Source organism: Falco rusticolus, chromosome 19, assembly GCF_015220075.1.
Source record: "Falco rusticolus isolate bFalRus1 chromosome 19, bFalRus1.pri, whole genome shotgun sequence".
NCBI lineage: Eukaryota > Metazoa > Chordata > Aves > Falconiformes > Falconidae > Falco > Falco rusticolus.
Genome location: NC_051205.1, coordinates 2,042,393 through 2,061,681, shown reverse-complemented (window position 1 = coordinate 2,061,681; position 19,289 = coordinate 2,042,393). Strand labels below are relative to the sequence as shown.

The following is a 19,289-nucleotide window of genomic DNA, read 5'->3' as shown; positions in this document are numbered from 1 at the left end:
TAAAAAAATTTGTACAGTTTTAGTTCCTCTATGAAAAAAAAAAACCAAAAACAAAAACCAAAAAACAACAACCAACGAAACTTCCTACCACTGCCGTAATGCTTCGATCCACTGCAAACTGTAAAAACAAGCTTTTTATATATTAAAAAACAATTTTACATTTTACAATTTTCTACACGCATGCACAAGGTCTCGGCTCTGTGGGGAAAAAAAAAAAACCAACAAATAAAACAACCAACCAAAAAACCAACCCAAAAATGAATGAAAAATGGTTTATTCTTCTTAAAATCCAAGTGGAAAATCCCCCCTCCCCGGCTGACCCATCCGCTCATGCTCACTGAAGTCTTTTTTTTTGCAGTAAAACACCCCAAAATGGGCTCCCAGCGGCAGCTGCACTGATGGAGCGGGGGGACCGGGGGGGGGTGGGTGGAACCTGGCTGCTTCAGCCTCATCAGGCTGGAAGATGCAGGGGGCGGCAGGGAGGGTCAGAAACTCCCGATAAATGGAAATTTCCTGGAAATGGGGAAAGCCAGCCCTGAGCAGCACGGTGCTCAATGGGGACGGACCCTGCAGGACCCCCTCCAGCATCTCAATTTTGCTACTGGTACTTACTGGGGAAGCCCCCAGCTCCTCTAGGGTGGCACATGTGGCCAGTGTGCCATGGCCCGAGGGGCATCGGTAGCCCCCCGCCCCCTCCTCTGCCCCCAACTCCCCCCCTTTTAGTGCTTAGGACAAAATAAACCAATATCAAACCAACCGCACGGCTCCCTGGGATGAAATTTGGCAGCTCCCGTGCCCTAACCCCCGCCCCCCCCCCCCCCCCCCCCCCCCCCCGAGACCCCAACCTGGCACAGTATGGCCGGACGATGGGATCTGGAGGGAAAAAAAACATCAAAAAAACCCACAAAAATTTAAGATAAATCCATGAGGTATTTGTGACCTTAACAAAACCAAGGGAAGGCAAAAGCTTTTGCATCCCCGCCGGCTGGCCAGCCCCCTGCTCGTGGGACCACCACGGGCCACCCATCACCGTGGGACGTTAACTAAGGACCTCATTGAGCCACCAGCCCTCACCACCCTCGCCAGGAACCCCTTGTTTCATTCATCCCACCCCAAGATTGGACCCCGAGAGCCGTTTGAAGCTGCTCTGCCTGCGACCCCCAGCCACAGCTCCAACCAGCATGTGGAAACCCCATGGAGATGCTGCTGGGACCAGGCACATGGGTCACCTTGGGAGCAGGGAAACCACTTCAAAAACACCAAACAACTTCTGCTTCTCTTAAAAACTGGATTTTCACTTGCTTTTGTTAAGAGTTGAGCGTGGAAACCATCAGCAGAGAGGCGAGGAGGACGTTCCTACAGCCAGGAGCATCGCCGCTCTGGTGTCTTAGATGCGGGGGGAGGTTTTCATAGCAGCCACGGATTGCGGAGGTGTTTGGAAAATACTCCCCAAAAACATCTCTAGGATTAAAAACCAGCCCCAGACGCCGGGCAGTGGTTTAAGGCCAGAGCCAGGACAGTTCCCAGGTAAAAAACGGGCAAGCGCAGAAGGTCCTTGGGACCTGATGGTGCTTGAAGACGCTGGTGAGGAACACGGAAGAGTTAGCCCTTGGGTTATGGCACCGAAATGCCGTCTCCTTCCTGGCCGTGCCACTGTCCTCCGCCGGGGGGGATGCTACAAGGACCTGGGTTTCAGGGAGGAGGAGGAGGAGGAGGAGGAGGAGGAGGAGGAGGGGGAGGAGGAGGAGGAGGAGGAGGAAAGGGCTCAGCCCACCCCAACAGGGACCAAGCCGAGGCAGAGGGCGAGTGATCACAGGTAGGCGATGGAGCTGGGCGTGCGCCTGCCGCAGTCCTTTCCCTCCAGCCATGGCCTCCCTAAGCCCCGGGAGAGACGGGGAGGATGAGACGGAGGGGTGCGGAGAGGGTCCTCCCCCCCCGACCCCTCTCCATCCCTCTTCAGCTCACACGGAGGTCTCCGACTGCAGCCTCATGACGAACTTGTGCGACTTGGGGTCCACGAACTCCTCCGAGAGCTTGAAGAAGGGGATCTTCTTGGTGCTCACCACGAGGCTGAAGTCCTGGCGCTTCAGCACGAAGACCACCCCATCTTTCAGGCCGTTCGTCACCGGCTCCTCGCTGACCAGCGTCCACTGCTTGGCCAGCCAGCGGTCCTTGTGGTACTGGATGGTGGGCCCGGCCGTCAGGTACCGCTCAAGGAACGCCTTGGAGGAAGGAAAGGACACGGGGACGTCACCTTCCTACAGCTCAGCCGATTTTTATTTTTATTTTTTTGCAGCTTCAAGCTGCTCAGCAGGTCCTGCAGGAAAGACATCCCCACGCGGCTGGTTCCCATCGCTGCGCATTGCGGGTTACACCCGCTTTTCTCACTGTGTCCCCCAACCCCTTACCCTCCCTGGGGAGGGGGGGACACTCTCACATGGTGGGGAATAAAGAAAAAAACCCACCCAAGAACCTCTAGACCAAGCCCTTGGGCAAACCCGCGGATCCACCCCACCTCGCCGTGCCCTCCGCGCACCTTGGGCGTCATGTCGTGGGTGATGCAGAACTCGAGGTGCTGCAGGATGCTCTCCATGGTGTGGTAGGGCTGCTGCTTGGTGGTGCGCAGGTACTTCTGCATGGCCCGGGCCATGGAGGCGAAGATGGCCTGAGCCGCCTCCCGCGGGTCCATGATCTCCCGCGGGTTCTTCTGGTCTTCCTCCTGCAGCCGCTTGATGTGGGTGAAGGCTTCTTCCACCGCCACCACCAGCCTGTCGGGAGGAAAGCCAGGGATGTGGCCGCAGCGGGGCACAGCCCAGCCACGGGCACGAGACCCCCTGGGGTTGGGGGGAGCCACTCGCCCCCTGCTCTACCTACGGCTGCCAGGAGCCCACCCTCCCCCCCAAAACAATTTTTGGGGCAGATCTGTGCCACGCAACAGCCAGGCTTGGGCTGCGCTACCCCAAGAGCAGGGACACCTCATCTTAGGGGGGGGGTGGGGGCTGCAGGTGACCCCAGGAGCGCCCCCATCCCTCCTGCCAGCACAGCCCAGGTCCTCGGGGGGGGGGGGCTGGGATGGGTACCCTGTGGGGCGCCCAGCAAATCCCACTGCCGACCCCGTACCTGGCGCGGCGTTTCCGCACCCTGCGCTCGTGCTCTGCCTCCTCGTAGTAATACTCGTTGTGGCTGTTGTCGCGCCTCCGGGCGGCCGCCGCGATGACAGCCCGCGACTGGCCCGTGGAGTTGTTCGTTGTGTTTTCTGCAGGGAAAAGGGTGAGGTGAGAGGGGGGGCGGGGGGGGGGCTGGGGGGTGCCTGATGTTCTCCTGCCCCACAGCCAGGCTGTGGCGATCCTGCTCTGGGCTCTCCAGAGCGAAGAGGAGCCTCCGGAGAGGAAAACCACAAGGATGGGGAAGGGAAGGAGGAGAGAGAACAAGAGGAGAAGCCAGGGGAAGGGGAGCTCACCCTCGCCGAGGGAATAGACTTTAAACCCGGACATTTTCTTGGACAGGACGGATTTTGGCAGGTTGAGGAGGGCAGGGTTGTAGACCGGGAAATCGTGGTAATAATTCTCCAGGATCCACACGGCTGCTCGCTGGATGCTGCAGGGAGACACAGCCGGGCACGGGGAGGGGGGCACAGAGAGCCGGTTAGCACCACGCCGAGGGTGGGGGGCGCGCACAGCCGGGGCAGGATGAGGAGGGAGGGATGGACAGCGTGTGCCAGCGGGAGCGGGGCTGCACCTGCCGCAGGACACGCAGCTCCTCCGGGCTGGCTGGTGCCACGGTGGGTGGCGGCATGGGCACAACCGCTCGCGGCTACAGGTGTGCACGTGCCCACACGCGGCTGCGCACCAATGCACACGCACCACCACACGTGGACATGCAGCGACGCGTGGGCACACACACAGGCACATCAACGCGCACACACGAACGCGCACACATCACTGCCCCCCGTTGCGCAGGAATGCGTGAGCACACACGTGTGTGCATCAACGCGCATCACGGGAACGCCCTGACACCCAGTGACACCACGAAACGCAGGAACACCCCCCCAGCAGCCCCTACCTGAGGTGGCCGACGTTGTAGAAGCGGCTGGCGCCGTCGGCGGAGCGGACGGCTTTGAGGGTGAACTGGGGCTGGAGCTGGCGCAGCTCCAGCAGCACCACGGCCAGGTAGTGCACGAAGAGCAGCGCGTCCACCAGCGAGACGGCGTACTGCACCACCCCCTGGTAGTTGCGGTCCCGCGAGTCCAGGATGCGCACGCCATAGAAAAGCCAGTAGGAGACGACGAGGAGGAAGACGAGCACCATGAGCAACGCTCGGAAGACGAAAACGCGAGGGAAGAAGGCTTTGGGGCGACGGAAGAAGAGAGCCCAGCTGCCCAGCAGGAGGATGAGGAGTTTGAAGGCCACGGAGATGAAGAGCCCCTCGCAGGGTGTCCCGCAGGGCTCCAGCTCCTCCCGCCACAGCAGCTGGGGCAGGAGCATGAAGGCGAGGGGGGTGAGGAAGGCAAGCAGCGCCAGCGCCCCGGCCAGCGAGACGCCCAGGTGCCGGGAGCAGTCCAGGTGGGCGCTGTCCTCCATGTCCTTGGTGATGCGGGTGATGTCATCGTGCGAGATGCTGTGCTCTGACGTCCCCGTCACCACCGTGGTGGTCTCACCCCAGTTGTCATCCTGGGGAGGGCAGATGGGAGAGGGTTACACAGGTCCCCAGCACCCGGGGCGGCTGTTGGTTACGCTGGACCACCCCCATCCCCACTCCACCACCTCCCATCCACCAAACCTCAAAGCCTGGCGTGCTGCCTGGTGCCATCACCCCCATTTAGACGGTGGAAACCTCAACCCAGGGTTGGGGGGGATGCAGCGATTTGGCCAGGACCCTCTAGGAAACCCCCGTCAGCAGCTCTGTGCCACGCTCCACCTCTCCAGCACCAGCGCGAGCAGCTTTGGAAGTGGGAAGCATCCTGCTTCCAGGCAAACCCCCTCATCAGTGGGGCCAGAAGGAACATGCCCGGCTGCCGTCCCAACACACCCTTGGTGCCGCCGGGCGGGCGGGTGCTGCCTCCCCCAGCCCCGCGCCGGGCAGGATCAAATCACCGGCGATCCAGCAGCTCAGAGCGCCGGACGAGTCTCCTGCAGGGTCCAACCCCCCCTTCCCCAGCCAGAGGGGTGCAGAAACGACCCCATTTGATTCCCTCCCAGTTAAAACGTGGCGTTTCAGTGGGGGGAGAAGATGTTGCCCCGCACACTCTCAGACTTTCACATTTTACGGCACTTCGGCATCCCTGAAACTTGGGGATTTATCGGATCCTATTTTTTTCCCCTGAGCTTCCACAGGAAAGCCGGTGATTTCATTCCAAATAGCAAACTAGAGCCGCAGCCTGGGCCTTTGCGGAGGGGTAGGATGCGGGGGGGTGGGATGGGGGGGGTGGGATGCAGGGGGGGTGGGATGCAGGGGGGGTGGGATGCGGGGGAGGGTCCAGGAGGACCAGTCCATATCCCAGCCTGTCTCCAGGAAAATCCACGCTGCCATCAGCTTGCTCCGGCCACGGCCGGACTGGGCAAGCTCAGCCACCGGCATCCTGGCCACCGCAAACACTGGCCCCTGCCGGCGCCGACTTCTTGGTGGGGGAAGATGAAAAGAGCTGGAGCCGCCTGTGTAGGTGGCTGGGAGATGATTAAAGCCAGGGACTGGGCTCTGCGGCGGCCGGAGGGGTGCTGGCACCCAGCGTGGGGGTCACAGCAGTGCTACACCCACTGGCTCACACCCAGGGACCCCCGTGGGACCCCCGGGCTGGGGCAGCCGGTGGAGGGATGCAGCACGGGAGCCTCCTGGGCACCAACCTCGTCGCTGGTGTGATCCTGCAGGCACTGAGTGAGGAGCTGAAGCTAATCCCTTGGGAGTGGATCCCCAGGGAGTGGATCCCTAGGGAGTGGATCCCCAGGCTGCTTCCCCGGGGCGCCGCCACAGCCTGTCCCCTTTCATTTGCACCCGCGCCGCTTGCCCACCCACCCTCCCCGCCGGGGCTGGACCCGTTCCCCAGCCCAGGGCCAACCCAACCGGCTCAACCGCTCCGCCGGGGAGCACCAGGAATGCCGGGAGCCCTCCCACCCTCGGCAGCATCCCCGTGGCGGAGCAGCGGTGCCAACTTCCCTTCTCCCCCTGCCCAACTCACCCTCTCGTCCCCCCGCGTCGATTCATTGTCCAACAGGGGCTCGCCTGGTGCTTGGATGGTCACCGACTTGTCCCCGCGGCTCCCGTCCCGGCTTTTCGAGCGATGCCGGTCCCGCCGGTCCCTGGAAGGCAAAAGAAGGGTGCAGCGTGGGTGCACCGGGGAGGGGGCACCCATTGTAGCTAGGGGACCCCCAGGGCACACCCTGACTCCTCACCTGTGCTTGCGGGAGCTGCGGGAATGCCCGGACTTGTAGGAATATCCCGAGTATTGCGACTCATTGTCCATGGTGTCGGGGCGCCGGGGCTTGTGCCGCTCCACGCCGAGGGGCTTGGGTCTCCCCGGCCCCGGGACAGCGGCCAGGGCCTCCTTCAGAGGGGGCTTCTTCAGGCCCAGGGGCACCTTCAAGAAGTCAACCGTCACCTTGAGGGACTCTATTTTGATCACCTGGCCGGGCTCGTCTCAGGAGAAAAGGGCTCGCCCGCCTGCGGAGGCGAAGGGAAGGGTCAGCAGCCACATCCTGGCAATGCCCCCGGGGTCCTGGCCACCGATGAGCATCCCCTTGCCCACCACCCACCACATCCCCACACCACTACGGTGGCAAACAGGGACGGGGCTTCAACAGGGAATTTGGGTCATTTTGGGGTGTTTTCTATTTTATCCCATGTCCCAGCTGGGTCTGGGACGGCCACCTGCCTCCTTAACGATACTGTGTGATTAGCTTCTGGTTTGGGTGACTTACACTTTAATTAATATCACCGTCTCTTAACTGCCAAAAGAGGGCCTAGGGTGGGGGCCAAAAAAAAAATAAAAATAATAAAGGAATGAATAATTGGGCACAGGCAACATTTCAGGCCCATCTCACAGCACAAGGCTCTGCCCGGACACGTTTCCCAGCACAGAGTCAGGATCTCAGGATCCTCAGGATCCAGGATCCTCAGGAGCATCGCTTTGCCCCGGCTCCAGCCCCCCTTGCCGCGCCAGCCCGAGCCGGGGGGAGCCGGGGGAAGGCAGGAGCTCCCGGAGCGCGGCGGCTCCGGGGATGGGACCAGTGGCCACCACCAGCATCTGGGGACTGGTCCAGCATGGCAAGGCTGGCTCGGAGGAGATACCAACACCCTGCGCTGACTCACGGCTGCCACGTCGTTACCGGCCAGCCCCAAACGCCCATTACAGCCATCTGCTGTAAAAATATAAAATACAAATATATACACACACGGGACCCATCTACGCCCACCGATGGTGGGGGGGCTCTGCTGGGGTGGGAAAATCACACCCCGCTGGGGTCCCGGCCGGGTAAAGGCTCAGGGGATGCGGGCAGGAACCAGGCTCTGTGCCGGTGGCCTCCTGGGGTCACCCCACTGGCTTGGGGGACCCCCCAGCTGCTCACAGCCCCGTGGTGGGCGCGGGGGGGGCTTGTCCGTGAGCCCACCAAGGGGGAGACCCCGATACAGATGGGAAGCGCTGGGGACATCGCGCTGCCTGGCTTGTGCGGGGGGATGCTGGATGCTGTTGGGGGGTCCTCCTGCATTCACCCTAAGGGTGCTGGGGGGCTGTGGGCACTGGGCCACCCCAGGAGCCCCGAACCCCCTTCCCAGGCAGCAGCACATGCCGGGGGGCCGCGCCGGCTGTGTTTGGGGGTAGGCCTGCGCCGGGTTACCAGGGGAATGCCATTTCGACCAAATAAAACCCAAATGTCTTTTGGCCTCTTTTCCAAGGCCTCAGGGAGGGGGAGATGGGGGTCGAGGAGGCAAAAAGGAAAGGGGGGGGGGGATCTTTTGTCCCAGATGCTGGATGCTCACACATTTATCACTATGGAAACAAAAGCCCCCCTCCCTCCCGCTGGTTGTCTAGGAGATGGCAACAGGGCCAGGAGCTCGTCCCGGCATCCCCAGCGAGCGATGGGGGAAGGGGCCGGGAGAGAAAGAACACCCCTGTGCCCCCCCCCCAACCTCCTGCAGCCCCCTGTTCTGGGCTTTGTTTGCAGGCAGGGATCGGGTTTCTGCTGGGAACAATGCGCAGGGGGCCGAGGACAGCCTTGTCCCCAGTCTGGTCCATGAACACCATTAGGAGGTTGCTACTGGGGCAGGGGACGGAGCTGGGGGACTCACCGGCGAGGTCGGGGCGAGGCGGCTGCAGGCGGGTGCTGTCCCCCGTCCCGGCGGTCACCGAGGCACTTCGGGCATCCTGAGCCTCCGCTGGGGACTGCATCCAGCTGGCGGGCACCGGAGGGGGGCTGCGCATGGGGGGGCCGCTCACGGGACGGGCGGCTGTGCCGGGGGTCCGCGGTCGAGCTGGGGGGAGCAAGAGAGAAGGGAATCAGGAGCCAGGCATCCCGGCCGCACGCGGATGCATTGCAGCATCCCCCTCCCCAGGGACGGGAACCACGCGTGTGCCGTGGCAGCCACCCAAGCCACACGTTTGGGGGAAGAGCCGCAGCGCGTCACATTGGCCACCGCCAGCCAAAGTCCTTGTCCTGCGGGTCACCCACCCCACTTCCCTCGGGGGCGCCCACCCCGTGAGAGCTCCTCGCTTGGCCTTGACCCCTGGCCAGCACCCGAGAGGAGCGATGGGAGGAAAACAAGGGTGGGCTGGACACCCCCACGGACACCACGACAGTCCAAAACCTGCCCCAGCATCACCTCCATGCCACACCAGCACCCTGCCCGGTACCCTGGCACCCTGTGGCCACCTGCCACAGGATGCGACCCTCCCCGAGGTGTCCAGAGCCGGGCTGAGCACCGCTCCAGCCAGAGCCAGGCACTCCCGGAGAGGTGAAAGCCAAAGTCAAGACGGGGTTTTCCAACACATCTCAGCGATTCCAGGCACCAGCCCGTGGATTTAACGCTCCTTGGCCACCACAATCCTGCGGCCAGCAGCCACGCTTCAGGTTCACCCTTGAGTCACGGGTCCCCACAGGGGCATGGGGACCCCCAGGGCCATCCAGGTCCCAAAAGCAAAGCCAGAGATGAAGGCTGATCTGTTCAGAAGGAGAACAAGACGTGCCGATCCGTTCAGAGGGAGAAGACGACATGCATTTCCACGGGGAGTGAGCAACGGGCCATGGAACGGCCCGGCGCTTCATTCAGGAGCCGGTGACGGGGCAGAGGTTACGGGCAGAGGCTCCGGGGCTCTTTCCCAGGGCACAGCAGTGGCACGGGACGCTTTGCTCCGGCGTGATCCATGGATGAACCACAGGCGATCTCTGCACCCACACCAGGGCTCAGCTCTGGCCGACGAGGACCCTCTGTCTTGCCCATCCCAAAATTTTCTCCCCAGCAAAGCCTGGTGGGGGGAATAACCCCCAAGCCGGCAGATTTGCAAGGTTAATTTGTCAATCAAGCAGCCATCCCGCACATCGCCGGCGCCGGGAGCTCCTTGTCCTCCTGTCCCACGGCTGCTCCGGTGCTGGTGGAGCAAGTCGGCTGCTCCGGCTGGGAAGAAAGAGATTTTTTGTTTTGATGGTTTGCCCGGCAGAGTGAGGAAAGCCGGTTCAGCAGCCCAAGGTGCTCAGGTGGAGAGGCTGGAAATGGATGCCTTGTCTCCAGGAGGAGAAGCAGCTTCATCTTACAGAGCCCACGGAGACGCTGAGCAACCGCCGAGGGCTGGGAGCGAGAGCCAGACGCATGCAAACGAGGAGGAAAACTCACATTTTTAATAGCGAGGTGATTAACCATCAGAACAAACTCCCCAGGGGAGGAGAGGATTTGCCATCTCTTCACATCTTCAAGTCCAGACTGGATGGCTTCTTGGGATGATGCTGGAGCACATCACAGGGTTCAAAGCGGAGAGAGTGCGGCTGGAGCTTCGGGGCGGTCAGAAAAGCCACTGCCGCCGTCTCTCCTGCCTTGGAGTCCGTGAACCTCAAAGACGAACTTTCTTTTGCATTCAAATGCTCAAAAAAATTGAAATAAAAATTAAAAAAATCCAAGCATTTCTAGATGAAAAAGTTTTCTTATTTCAAACAGCTCCAGGGTAAATCCCAAGAGGGAAATCCTCTCCTCCCGTCCCTGCCGAGGCAGCGTGCCCCTCGGTCCGGGCAGCACAAATCCACGCCACGTGGCTCTCTGCCTGCTTTATTCAGCACCAAGGGATGGGCACAACGTTTGCTGGAGAAAAAAAAACTGCTTTGAGCAAAGGGCAGAGGAAGAAACCGGTGGCAGAACAGCTCCTTTCGTGGCCAAGAGGGTTGGGACCGATCTGGCTGCCTTCGCGCTGGAGCGGATCGGTGAGCGCCCACAGCTCAGTGACTCGCACCTGGGTCAACTCGCTAAATACCAGCGTTCAACCAGGATGCTCCCCTGTGGTTTGAGAGGGGTGGGAACAGCCCTTCGCGACGCCGGCCATAGCCTGCTTCCACCGCCGGGGCCAAGCAGAGCCGGGAGGAGAACATCGGCTGCACCCGGGCAGGCACTTTCCAGCGAGACACGACAAGCATCACAGTGACTGGGAAACTGAGTCACAGGCCAGGAGGACCCCGGGGTCCTGGATTCCCGGCACATGACTCCGCCGCTGTTCATCCTCCCAATAAGCCCCGGAGGGCTGGAAACATGGCTCTACTCATGACAGAAATGGGAAACTGAGGCCACCGCAAGCCAGAGTCCATAGCTGTTTACAGACAGGCAAAAACCTAACGCCAGCCTCAGCCCTGCCTCACACCTAATTTAGGCGGTCCTCCCTCACCGTTCCGACACTGGGGAGGTTGGCCCGGGGACCCCTGAAGATGCCCATGGTGGGGATGCTGCTGGAACACCTCCAAAACCAGCCTGGGAACGGGAGGCACCTCCCGGCGCCGGCCCAGGGGTCTGCTGAGCCCAGCGCCCGGCACATTTGCTTGCTTGGCTACACACACACGCCTTGCTGCTTCTGCACAATGGGCGGCTTCCCCGGCCGGCCACCACCGCGGTCCCCCGCCGGCCACCAGCCCCCCGAGCCCCGCGCTGCCAAGGGAGCGGGGGGGGGGGGGGGGGGTACGGACCCGTGGCCCTGTATCACATACACACCAAACGCTGGGGGGACGGAGGAGGCTGCAGCGAGCGGGGTGCCCGCGGGTGACCTGCGACGAGCAGAAGGTGGGCGCATGGCTGGGAAAATCCCCGTGGGCGCTCCTGCTTGGGCTGGGGTGGGGGAGACAGGCTCCCCAGGCAGGAGCTGGGGGGTCACAGCAGGTGTCCCCCCCCCCTCCCCGTGCCACATCTATTAAAGCCCCAAGCATCAGCCATGCACCATCGACCAAGAAGCTGGGGAGAGGCGGCCAAGGCGCGTCGCTGTCCTCCCCCTGTCCGCACACCCCCTGCAGAAGCACAAACACAGACAATTTTCCTTCCTTTCTCCCCGGGCCATATCCAGCCCGGGCCATCTCCAGCCCGCACCTCCTCTCGGCTGGCAGAGCTGAGGCTTCTCGGCAAGCTCACAGCACCCTCCTCACCCGAGGCTGCTCCGCACCTTTTCCACGGCCGAGTCCCCCCCCGTGCCGGTCCAGCCCCAGCTCCAGAGATGCCGTTGCTGGGAGAAATCCACAAACTTCCAGCTCTTTGGTCCGTTGGCAGGACCAGGCGCTTCAGAGGGACGCGGGAAAGGCCCTTGGGAAGCCCGAGCGGCTTAATCCAACTCCCCCATGGGGTCTCATTCTGCTCTCAAATTGCTCAGCGTCAGCTTGGATGCAGAAGGTTTAATATCCCTTCCAAACTGCCAGCTTTAATTAGGATCACTCGGGATTGTTACAATATCCACAGGAACGTCCAGTCCCTCCAGCGCTTGGTCCCCACCAAGTTTGCTCCAGCGGGGAAGTCCCACTGCGACTAGGGGACAAAGCCCAGCCTTTCCCCCGGCATTTCAATCCCGCTGCATGTCCGGGAGCGATGGAGGTCGCAGCCGCATCGAGCGGCAGGGATGCACTAGCTGCCTCCTCGCAGGTAAAAAACGACTGCACCGCGATCTAGAACCAGAGGGAGAAAAAAAAAATAAAAAATGTACAAAAAAGCTGGGATTTGCATGAGAACAGGGCTTGGATGAAAAGAAAAGGTATTTGCATTGCAAAACTGGCCGGCACCAAGGGATCCTAACTGCAGCCCTACAGCCAGCCAAGCTCCCAGGCCAGCTCACCTGCCTCATCTGCCCCTTCCCAGGGCTCAGCACCGGGCAGAGGGGCTCAGCCCCCACCCCTGAACCCTGACACCCCCCCGCCTGCCTTGGCCCCAGCTCGCCAGAAGCACACAAGGCTTCCTGGGAAGACGAGCACCAGCTTCAACCTCACGGTTCCTGGTGCCGGCTCTGGCATCATGATGCCCAGCACATCGCCAGCCCCATGGCGAGGTCCTGCCAGCTCTCCCTGTCCCCTCCTGCTCCCACCGCCCCGCCGCTGGCACCTCCACCTGGGATGCCAGCACCTCGCCACAAACCTACGGTCACCCTGGGGCACAGGAGGATGCGACAGCTGGAGTCCCAGGCTGCTTCTCTGCTGGTCACGAACATCCCAGCGGTGCCGCAGGGCGCTGGGACAAGGCGAGCCGAGGAGGTGCAGGGGTCCATGCTCATGGTTACGGCTGTTACTCGGATGTCAGCGTGTTCTCCCAGAGCATCACTGGAAGCTCTGTCCCCAAGGATCTGCAGCCACATCCCAAAAGGCCGGTTCCTAGCCCAAAAAGGCTGGTTCCTAGCCCAAAAGGGACGGCTTCTAGCCCAAAAGGGCCGGCTCCTAGCCCAAAAGGGCCACCCACAGCATCAACAACTGCACTTTTAGATCAGTTATAGCTCTGCTCCATCCACTCCGGGTGCCTAATCCTTAACCCTACTAAATCCCAACAGGCAGACAGTGTTATCTGCATCCCGGAGCCTGGAAAAGCAGCGTAGAGACGGGATCCATCTGGGTCCAGGCAAGGAGGAAGGCGACCGCATTCACCCACCGACCGCATTCACCCACCGACGGCAGTGCTCGGGGCGGCAAACGCCTTTTGGAGAGGGGAACCCCCCCCCTCGTGTGGGGTCTGGCTTTGGTGGCTGGTCCTGCCGTGACGGTGCCACGATGCCCGTGGGTCTGAGCACTCGCCGGCTTCATCGCTGGCCCTCGCCGGGGGGGCAGCCCAGCGAAAGCCCGTGGTTTCCTCCGAGGCCCCCTCGCAAGCATCCCGGCCGGACAATAAAGCCATAAAGCATCCGCTGGCCGCGCCGGCCCGCAGCCAACAGCCCCCCACATCCAAAATTAAGTCAGACCAAAGACGTGGGGTTGCTTCAGCCCTGCCTGATGCTAGGGGTGGGGGGGCTCCCTGCCTTCCCCCCCCCGCCAAGCCTTCTCTGGCCCCATTGTCTGCAAGCTGCTGAAAACAAGCAACCACATCAATGATGGCAATGGCTGAAGGCAGCCCAGGAGCAGCGGGATGGGCGGCCGTGCCACCAGGATGAGGGTATCCCATGGGACCCGGTGACCCGCGACCCTAAACCACCCACCCCACGGTCCAGCAGCCAGGCAAGGAGCCATCGCTCCAGTGGACGCTGCTAATTAAATCAGCTGGTCTCATCCCCAGCTCCAGCCCCCCCAGCACAAAGACAGCGTAAATACAGGGGAGCAGCCGGGAATGGCATCGACTCCGGCTGCCTCCGAGCCCGCTCGGTCCCAACACAATCCTGAATCGCTGTGATTAAGCAACAGCCGTCCCCAGAGGCTCCGTGAAGCTAATATTTAATTCTTCTTCATTCCCCCCCCCCCCCCCCCCCCGGTTATTATACCAAGGCCTGGAGGAGGGGGGGGGACCAGACCCTACGCCTTCTCCCAAGGAAATAAAGCCTCTGGGCAGCCCGGCCGGAGCAGCAGAGCCACTGTCGGAGCTCGGTGCGGAGCACAGGGAACTCCCTGTTGTCTCAGGGCACCGAGCCAGGATGGGACCAAGAGAAACCGGATCAGAATCCGGCCGGGTCTGTCCCGGGAGCAGGTGAGTGCGGGCAGGGATGGGCGCAGCGGGCACCCCCTGCCTCCCAGCACCCACAAGATCCCAGCAGGAGCATCGGCCGCGTCCCCCGCGCAGCCGCCCAGCCCTGGCATGGGGCAGGTGGCGGGGCGGGTGCCCCATGGGTGCCCACCCTTGTTACCCCCCGGGTCACTGGTGGGGTCATGCTCTTGCTCGCAGGGGGGGAGCCCTGTGCCTGCCCCCACGCTGGGCACAAAGGGCTGGGGGGCCAAGCGGGTGCCTGATGGCAGCAGCCCAGTGAAGTCCAGGATCAGCGTACCCGCTACAAAGCGGGAAACCCACAGCCACCAGTGCCAGGCTGGGGGCAACTGGGGGGACACCCACCCACCCTGCTGCATTCCCCCCCGCTCCCCATCCCCAGGGAGGTCCCCCAGTGCCAGCCGAGCCTTGCAAAAAAGGGAGCAAACCAGCACCCAGGGCCCACCCCTGGGGGCACCCTCAGCATCCCCCACCCTAACTCAGGGGTTGGGGGGGGTGGGGGTGTACCCAGCCCCGCATCCCCCCCCCCCCCCCACGCAGCGAGGCACCCCCGGCTCGGGGCTGGCCGAGCAGCCGCTCCCCGCCTGGCTGCCGGCCCAGGAAAGTCCCCGGCTTCCCAGGCCCTTCCTGCGGGGACCGGCCCCGGGTGTCCCCCCCCTCGCAGCCCAGCCCTACCCTGGGGGCCACCCCGCACCCCAGACGCCCCCCCCCACCCCGCCCCCCTTTCCCCGCACTCACCATCGCGCCGCACCTTTGTGCGCGTCCCCCCCGCACCGAAATCCCGGGGCTGCTGCGGCGGCGGCGGCGGCGGCGGAGGAGGAGGAGGAAGAGGAGGAGGAGGCGGAGGAAACCCCGAATCCCAGCGGAGCGCCCCCCCCCCCCCCCCCGCCGTGCGCCCGGCCCCGGCCCGGCAGCCCCCCCCCCGCCGCCGCTGTTCCCGGCCGCCCCCCCCCCCCGCGCCCGCCCATTGTCTCCGCTTCGCGCTGCCGGGGCCATTGTCTGGGTGGGGGGGGGACGACACAGACACGACCCCCGGCTCCCAGCCCCCATCCTGCATCACACCGTGTGGGAGCCGCTGGGGGGGCTCAGCCCCACTGGTCACCCCCCCCGGATTCAGCGGTGGGTGGGGTGATGCCCCCCCCCCCCCCAGGGTCACCCGGGCTGCCACGGGGGAAGGATGACCCTTCGCCTTGGCAAAGGTGCACACCCCCCACCCCCCCCACCCCGCGTTGGAGGGGGGGTTGGGGTCGTGCTCCGGCCCCCACCTTTGTGCCCTGCTGATTTGGGGTGGGGGGGGAACTGATGCGCGTGGGAACAAGCACACACACCCCCCTCCCCAAACTGGCTCCATTGCCCAGGTCTGGCTCTACACCCCCCCAGCCCCCCTCAACGGTGGAGGGTCCGGCCGAGCCCCTCGCGTGTGTGTGGGGGTGTGACCTGGGAACCGATCACAGCACGTGGGACCCCCCCGATGCCGGTGGGGCAGCTGTGACCCCCCCCAAACACACGGTGTGGGAACACGTGGAACACCCCCCACCCCCCAAAGTCCTGCTCCCCACGGAACAAGGACCCGAGGGAGTGTGTGGGGGTGGGCAGACACCTGCAGACCACCCGCTTGAGTGAGGGAAGTGGGGAAGACAGGCAAGCCCCCACACCACGGGTGGGGGGTCCCTTGGGGTGGTGGTGTCACCAGCCCCTCGCCCAGCAGGGCCCGTGGGAAGCAGCCTGTGCTCTCACGGAGAACTCGCCCGCCCCCCCCCCCGGGGTGCTACTGGGGGGGGAGGGGGGGGGGGCACTGCTCACAGAGGGGGACGCAGCACCCCCCCTGCTCCAGAGAGACCCTTAATCAAAGACCCCCCACGCAAGGGTGCAAAGCTAGTCCACTTATTGGGTGAGGGGAGGGTCAGGAGGCGTGGGGACCCCCCGCCCCACGCGTGGGGGACCCCACGGCGGGGGCACATCACCTGCCCGGAACAGCCGGACCGCGCCGCCGGGCGCTTTATATCAATGAGCGAGGCTGGGAACGGGTCGGGCCCGCCCCCCCGCGCTGCCCAATGGCGTGCGGCGCTCTCCTTCCGGCGCGGGCCATTGGCTGGATTTAAATGGCTTGTTTTGCCTTAATGGGGAGGAGGGTTTGGGGGCGGGAGGGAGCGATGGGCAGGGGCAGGGGCAGGGGCAGGGGCAGGGGCAGGGGCAGGGGCAGGTTAAAGCTAATGCTTGGCTTGGCCTGGCCCGGCTTGGCATGGCCCGGCCCATCCCAATCCATTCCCATCCCTGTCCAGGCCAGGCTGGAGGGGTCCTGCCCCGTCTGAGCCCTGGCACAGCTCAGCCCATATGTTTTGGGTCCCTCTGGGTCACCTCCCCACCAGTGTGTGCCCCAGAAGCCGAGGAGGATGATGGCTGGCAGCATCCTCAGCGCAGCATCCAGAAACACGTGGTCCAGGCTGAGCTGGGTGAGAGCTGCTGGGTCAGAGAGGTACGGAGGGAGGCGGCAGCAGAGCTGTAAGCTGGGGGACAGAGCTTGGGGTGCCTCAGGAGAGACCCCCTGAGTGTGGCCAGCTTATCCCTCCCTTATTTATGGAGGGTCTTGGCTCTTGCGGAGGAGCCCATCTAGGAGCCGTCGTGGCTTCTGCCCCCAGGTGCCCCATGCAGCGCAGACGGTGACACTTATCCCAGTGTTTTCCGACCTCTCAGCTGGGCTCTGCCGGGCTCTCCCAGCTCTGGCCTGTTCCCTGGGACAGCTTGCACAGCCTGGGGGCTGCTCCAGGTCCCTCTCTGCCTCCACCTACAACATGGCGGAGACACGATGCCATGTCCTGCACCGGCTGTGGAGGCTTGAGGGAGGGGGATCCTACCCTGTGCTGGTCCCCTGGCTCCTGGCACAGAGCTGGGGGATCAGTGCCCCCCCTTCTCACCTGGCTCAGTGGCCTGTGTGAGTCACGAGCAGCCTTGAGGTGTAAACTTGGGGGTGCAGCCAAGTGTGGCTCCCTGTGACCCATCAGGGCTTGGGGGTCGCTGCCGGCTGTGGGCCCCCTCTGCTCTCCCTTCCCCCTGCAGCCAGCTGCCCCGGGCTGTCCCCTTGCTCCTGTTCCAGCTCCGGGAGTGATTAATGGGCCCTCAGAGCACGTTCCTGGCCAGCTGGAGTTGCTGGAGCCTCCCTGCCATCTGGGAAGGGCTGCATTGTTCCACCTTGTGATTTACAGGGACGGTCCCCTCCCTCTGCACCCTGCTCTCGGGTCAGAGGAGCCCGCCTGGCTCTGCAGGGTGCTCAGCCCTGTCCCAGCAGCGCACCTGGGATCAGCAGTGCACAGGGTGCTGGGTGCTTCCCATCCATCTCCTGGGCACAATGGAGTTCCCAGAACCAGCTCTGTCTTGCCTTGTTCTTGGAAATGACCTTCTGCAGAGCAGGGAAGACCCAGGGCCCTCGCCAAATCCTCATACACCGCCCTGAGCCCCCTCGCACCCTCTGGACCCCCCCCCTCCTTGCCCAGAGCTGCCCCACCACTCTACAGACTAACAATCAGATGTCAGGCAGGTCCAATGCCCATTGGTCCCAAGGCATCCCGGCCAGGCTTCCCACTCCAAAGGGAGGCGGGCAGAGGCTCTGGGCAGATAACTCCAGAGATTAGGAATCCTAGGAAGCAGGGTGGCTAGCCTCTCCCTGCCCCGGGCAGGATCAGTAGCACCTAACCCATTCCCCCAGACATTTGTCTGCAAGCCCTGGGGCACCAGAGCTTCCTGGGCCACTGGCCCTCCTTTCCCAGTGCCACCCAGTGTGGAACCTGCCTGGGGACACACACATGGATCCCAAGCTGCTCCTGCTGCACGCCCTCACACCCAGCTTTTGCCACGCCGTTGTCTCTGGTCTCGGTCCAGATGGATCCTTTCTCTCTGGCACAAAATCAAGGGCGTGAGGCGTCTGATGGACCATCAGCTCCTGCCCCAGGTCTCGGAGGAAGGGATCAGATATGGACGGGATCAGATGCGGATGGGATCAGATACGGAGAGATCAGATCCGTGCTTTATCTAGTGAGACTGTTAGGTCTCTTGGGCCAGGGCTTGTCTCTCCCAGTCGCCTGCCTCTGATGGGCACTGTGGCCTCGGGGGACCCTCACGCTCTAAACCAAGCATGAAATGAGCGTTTAAAACAATGGGGCACAGGAGATGCTTTTGGGAAGGTCTCCCATGTGTGCACGGGTGCCGTTCGCTTTTGTCCCTTGTCCCAGTCCCAGCCCTGCCCGAGAGCTGCATTGGGTCCCTTCGCAGAGGACAGGGATGCTCCAGGGCCCGGCTGGCAGGGATGGGGGTCCCCAGCCTGGGGGGTGACAGGGGTCTGGTGTGAGCATACAGGGCCCCGTGCTGGGGACCCGGCAGATGGCACTGCCGCCTCACGCAGGCGAGCTGGGGACACAGCTGCTGCCCACGGTGACATCCCCGGGGAGCAGGGCACACGCAGGCAGCCTGGCCCTGGGGCAGCGGGCTGAAACGAGGGGTGTCCTTCCCCCTTCCCAAACTGGAATGTCATGTCCTGCCCCGGCTACTCCTTTTTGGGGGAGGAAGGGACGTGGAATGGGGCCAGCAGCCACCCCCACCACATTGTCTCCGGGGCAGGGACACAGAACTGCCACTGAGCAAAAGCAGCTGCACGGTTTCATGCACATCTGTTTATCTCCACCTTCAGGACTATTTTCCATGGGTATTTTTCAAATGAAAACATTCCTTGTGCACAGACCTACCTGTGCCCTGGGTGTCCTCCAGAGGCTGGGAGAGGGATGGAGAGATGGAGATGTGTATGGGGAAGAGGGAAGGAAGAGGGATGGAGAGATGGAGATGTGTATGGGGAAGAGGGAAGGAAGAGGGGTGCAGAGATGAAGATGTGTATGGAGAAGAGGGATGGAGAGATGGAGATGTGTATGGGGAAGAGGGAAGGAAGTAGCTGTGGCGACAGAGTTGGGAAGTGTCTAAGAAAATGCTCCGGGAGATAGTGGAGAAGCAGAGCTGCCTGTTACCTCGATGCCCGCGAGCACAAAGAGCAGGCAAGGGACCCAATCTGTCGGAGATGACAGCAAGGCCAGAACCAGCATCTAAATTAGCATGAAGTGTTTCCATTGTGCGCGGCACAATGAGGACCATATGTCAGGGCTGGGGCTGGCAGCCGGGAACAACGGCCCCGCCGA

At 62.9% G+C, this 19,289-nt stretch overlaps 1 protein-coding gene across 1 annotated transcript; it reads right to left on the bottom strand.

Annotated features, from left to right (window-relative positions):
• Positions 1–1,274: 1,274 nt before the first annotated feature.
• On the bottom strand, positions 1,275–14,960 carry VANGL2 (VANGL planar cell polarity protein 2). The gene is made up of 9 exons (XM_037370984.1): positions 14,851–14,960; positions 8,281–8,463; positions 6,387–6,654; positions 6,173–6,293; positions 4,063–4,670; positions 3,461–3,597; positions 3,121–3,256; positions 2,537–2,768; positions 1,275–2,222 (listed from the first exon to the last, which is right to left on the bottom strand). The coding sequence occupies exons 3-9, from the start codon at positions 6,455–6,457 to the stop codon at positions 1,962–1,964; spliced, it is 1,566 nt and encodes a 521-aa protein (XP_037226881.1). The 5' UTR covers positions 6,458–6,654; positions 8,281–8,463; positions 14,851–14,960; the 3' UTR covers positions 1,275–1,961.
• Between the last annotated feature and the right edge of the window lie 4,329 nt (positions 14,961–19,289).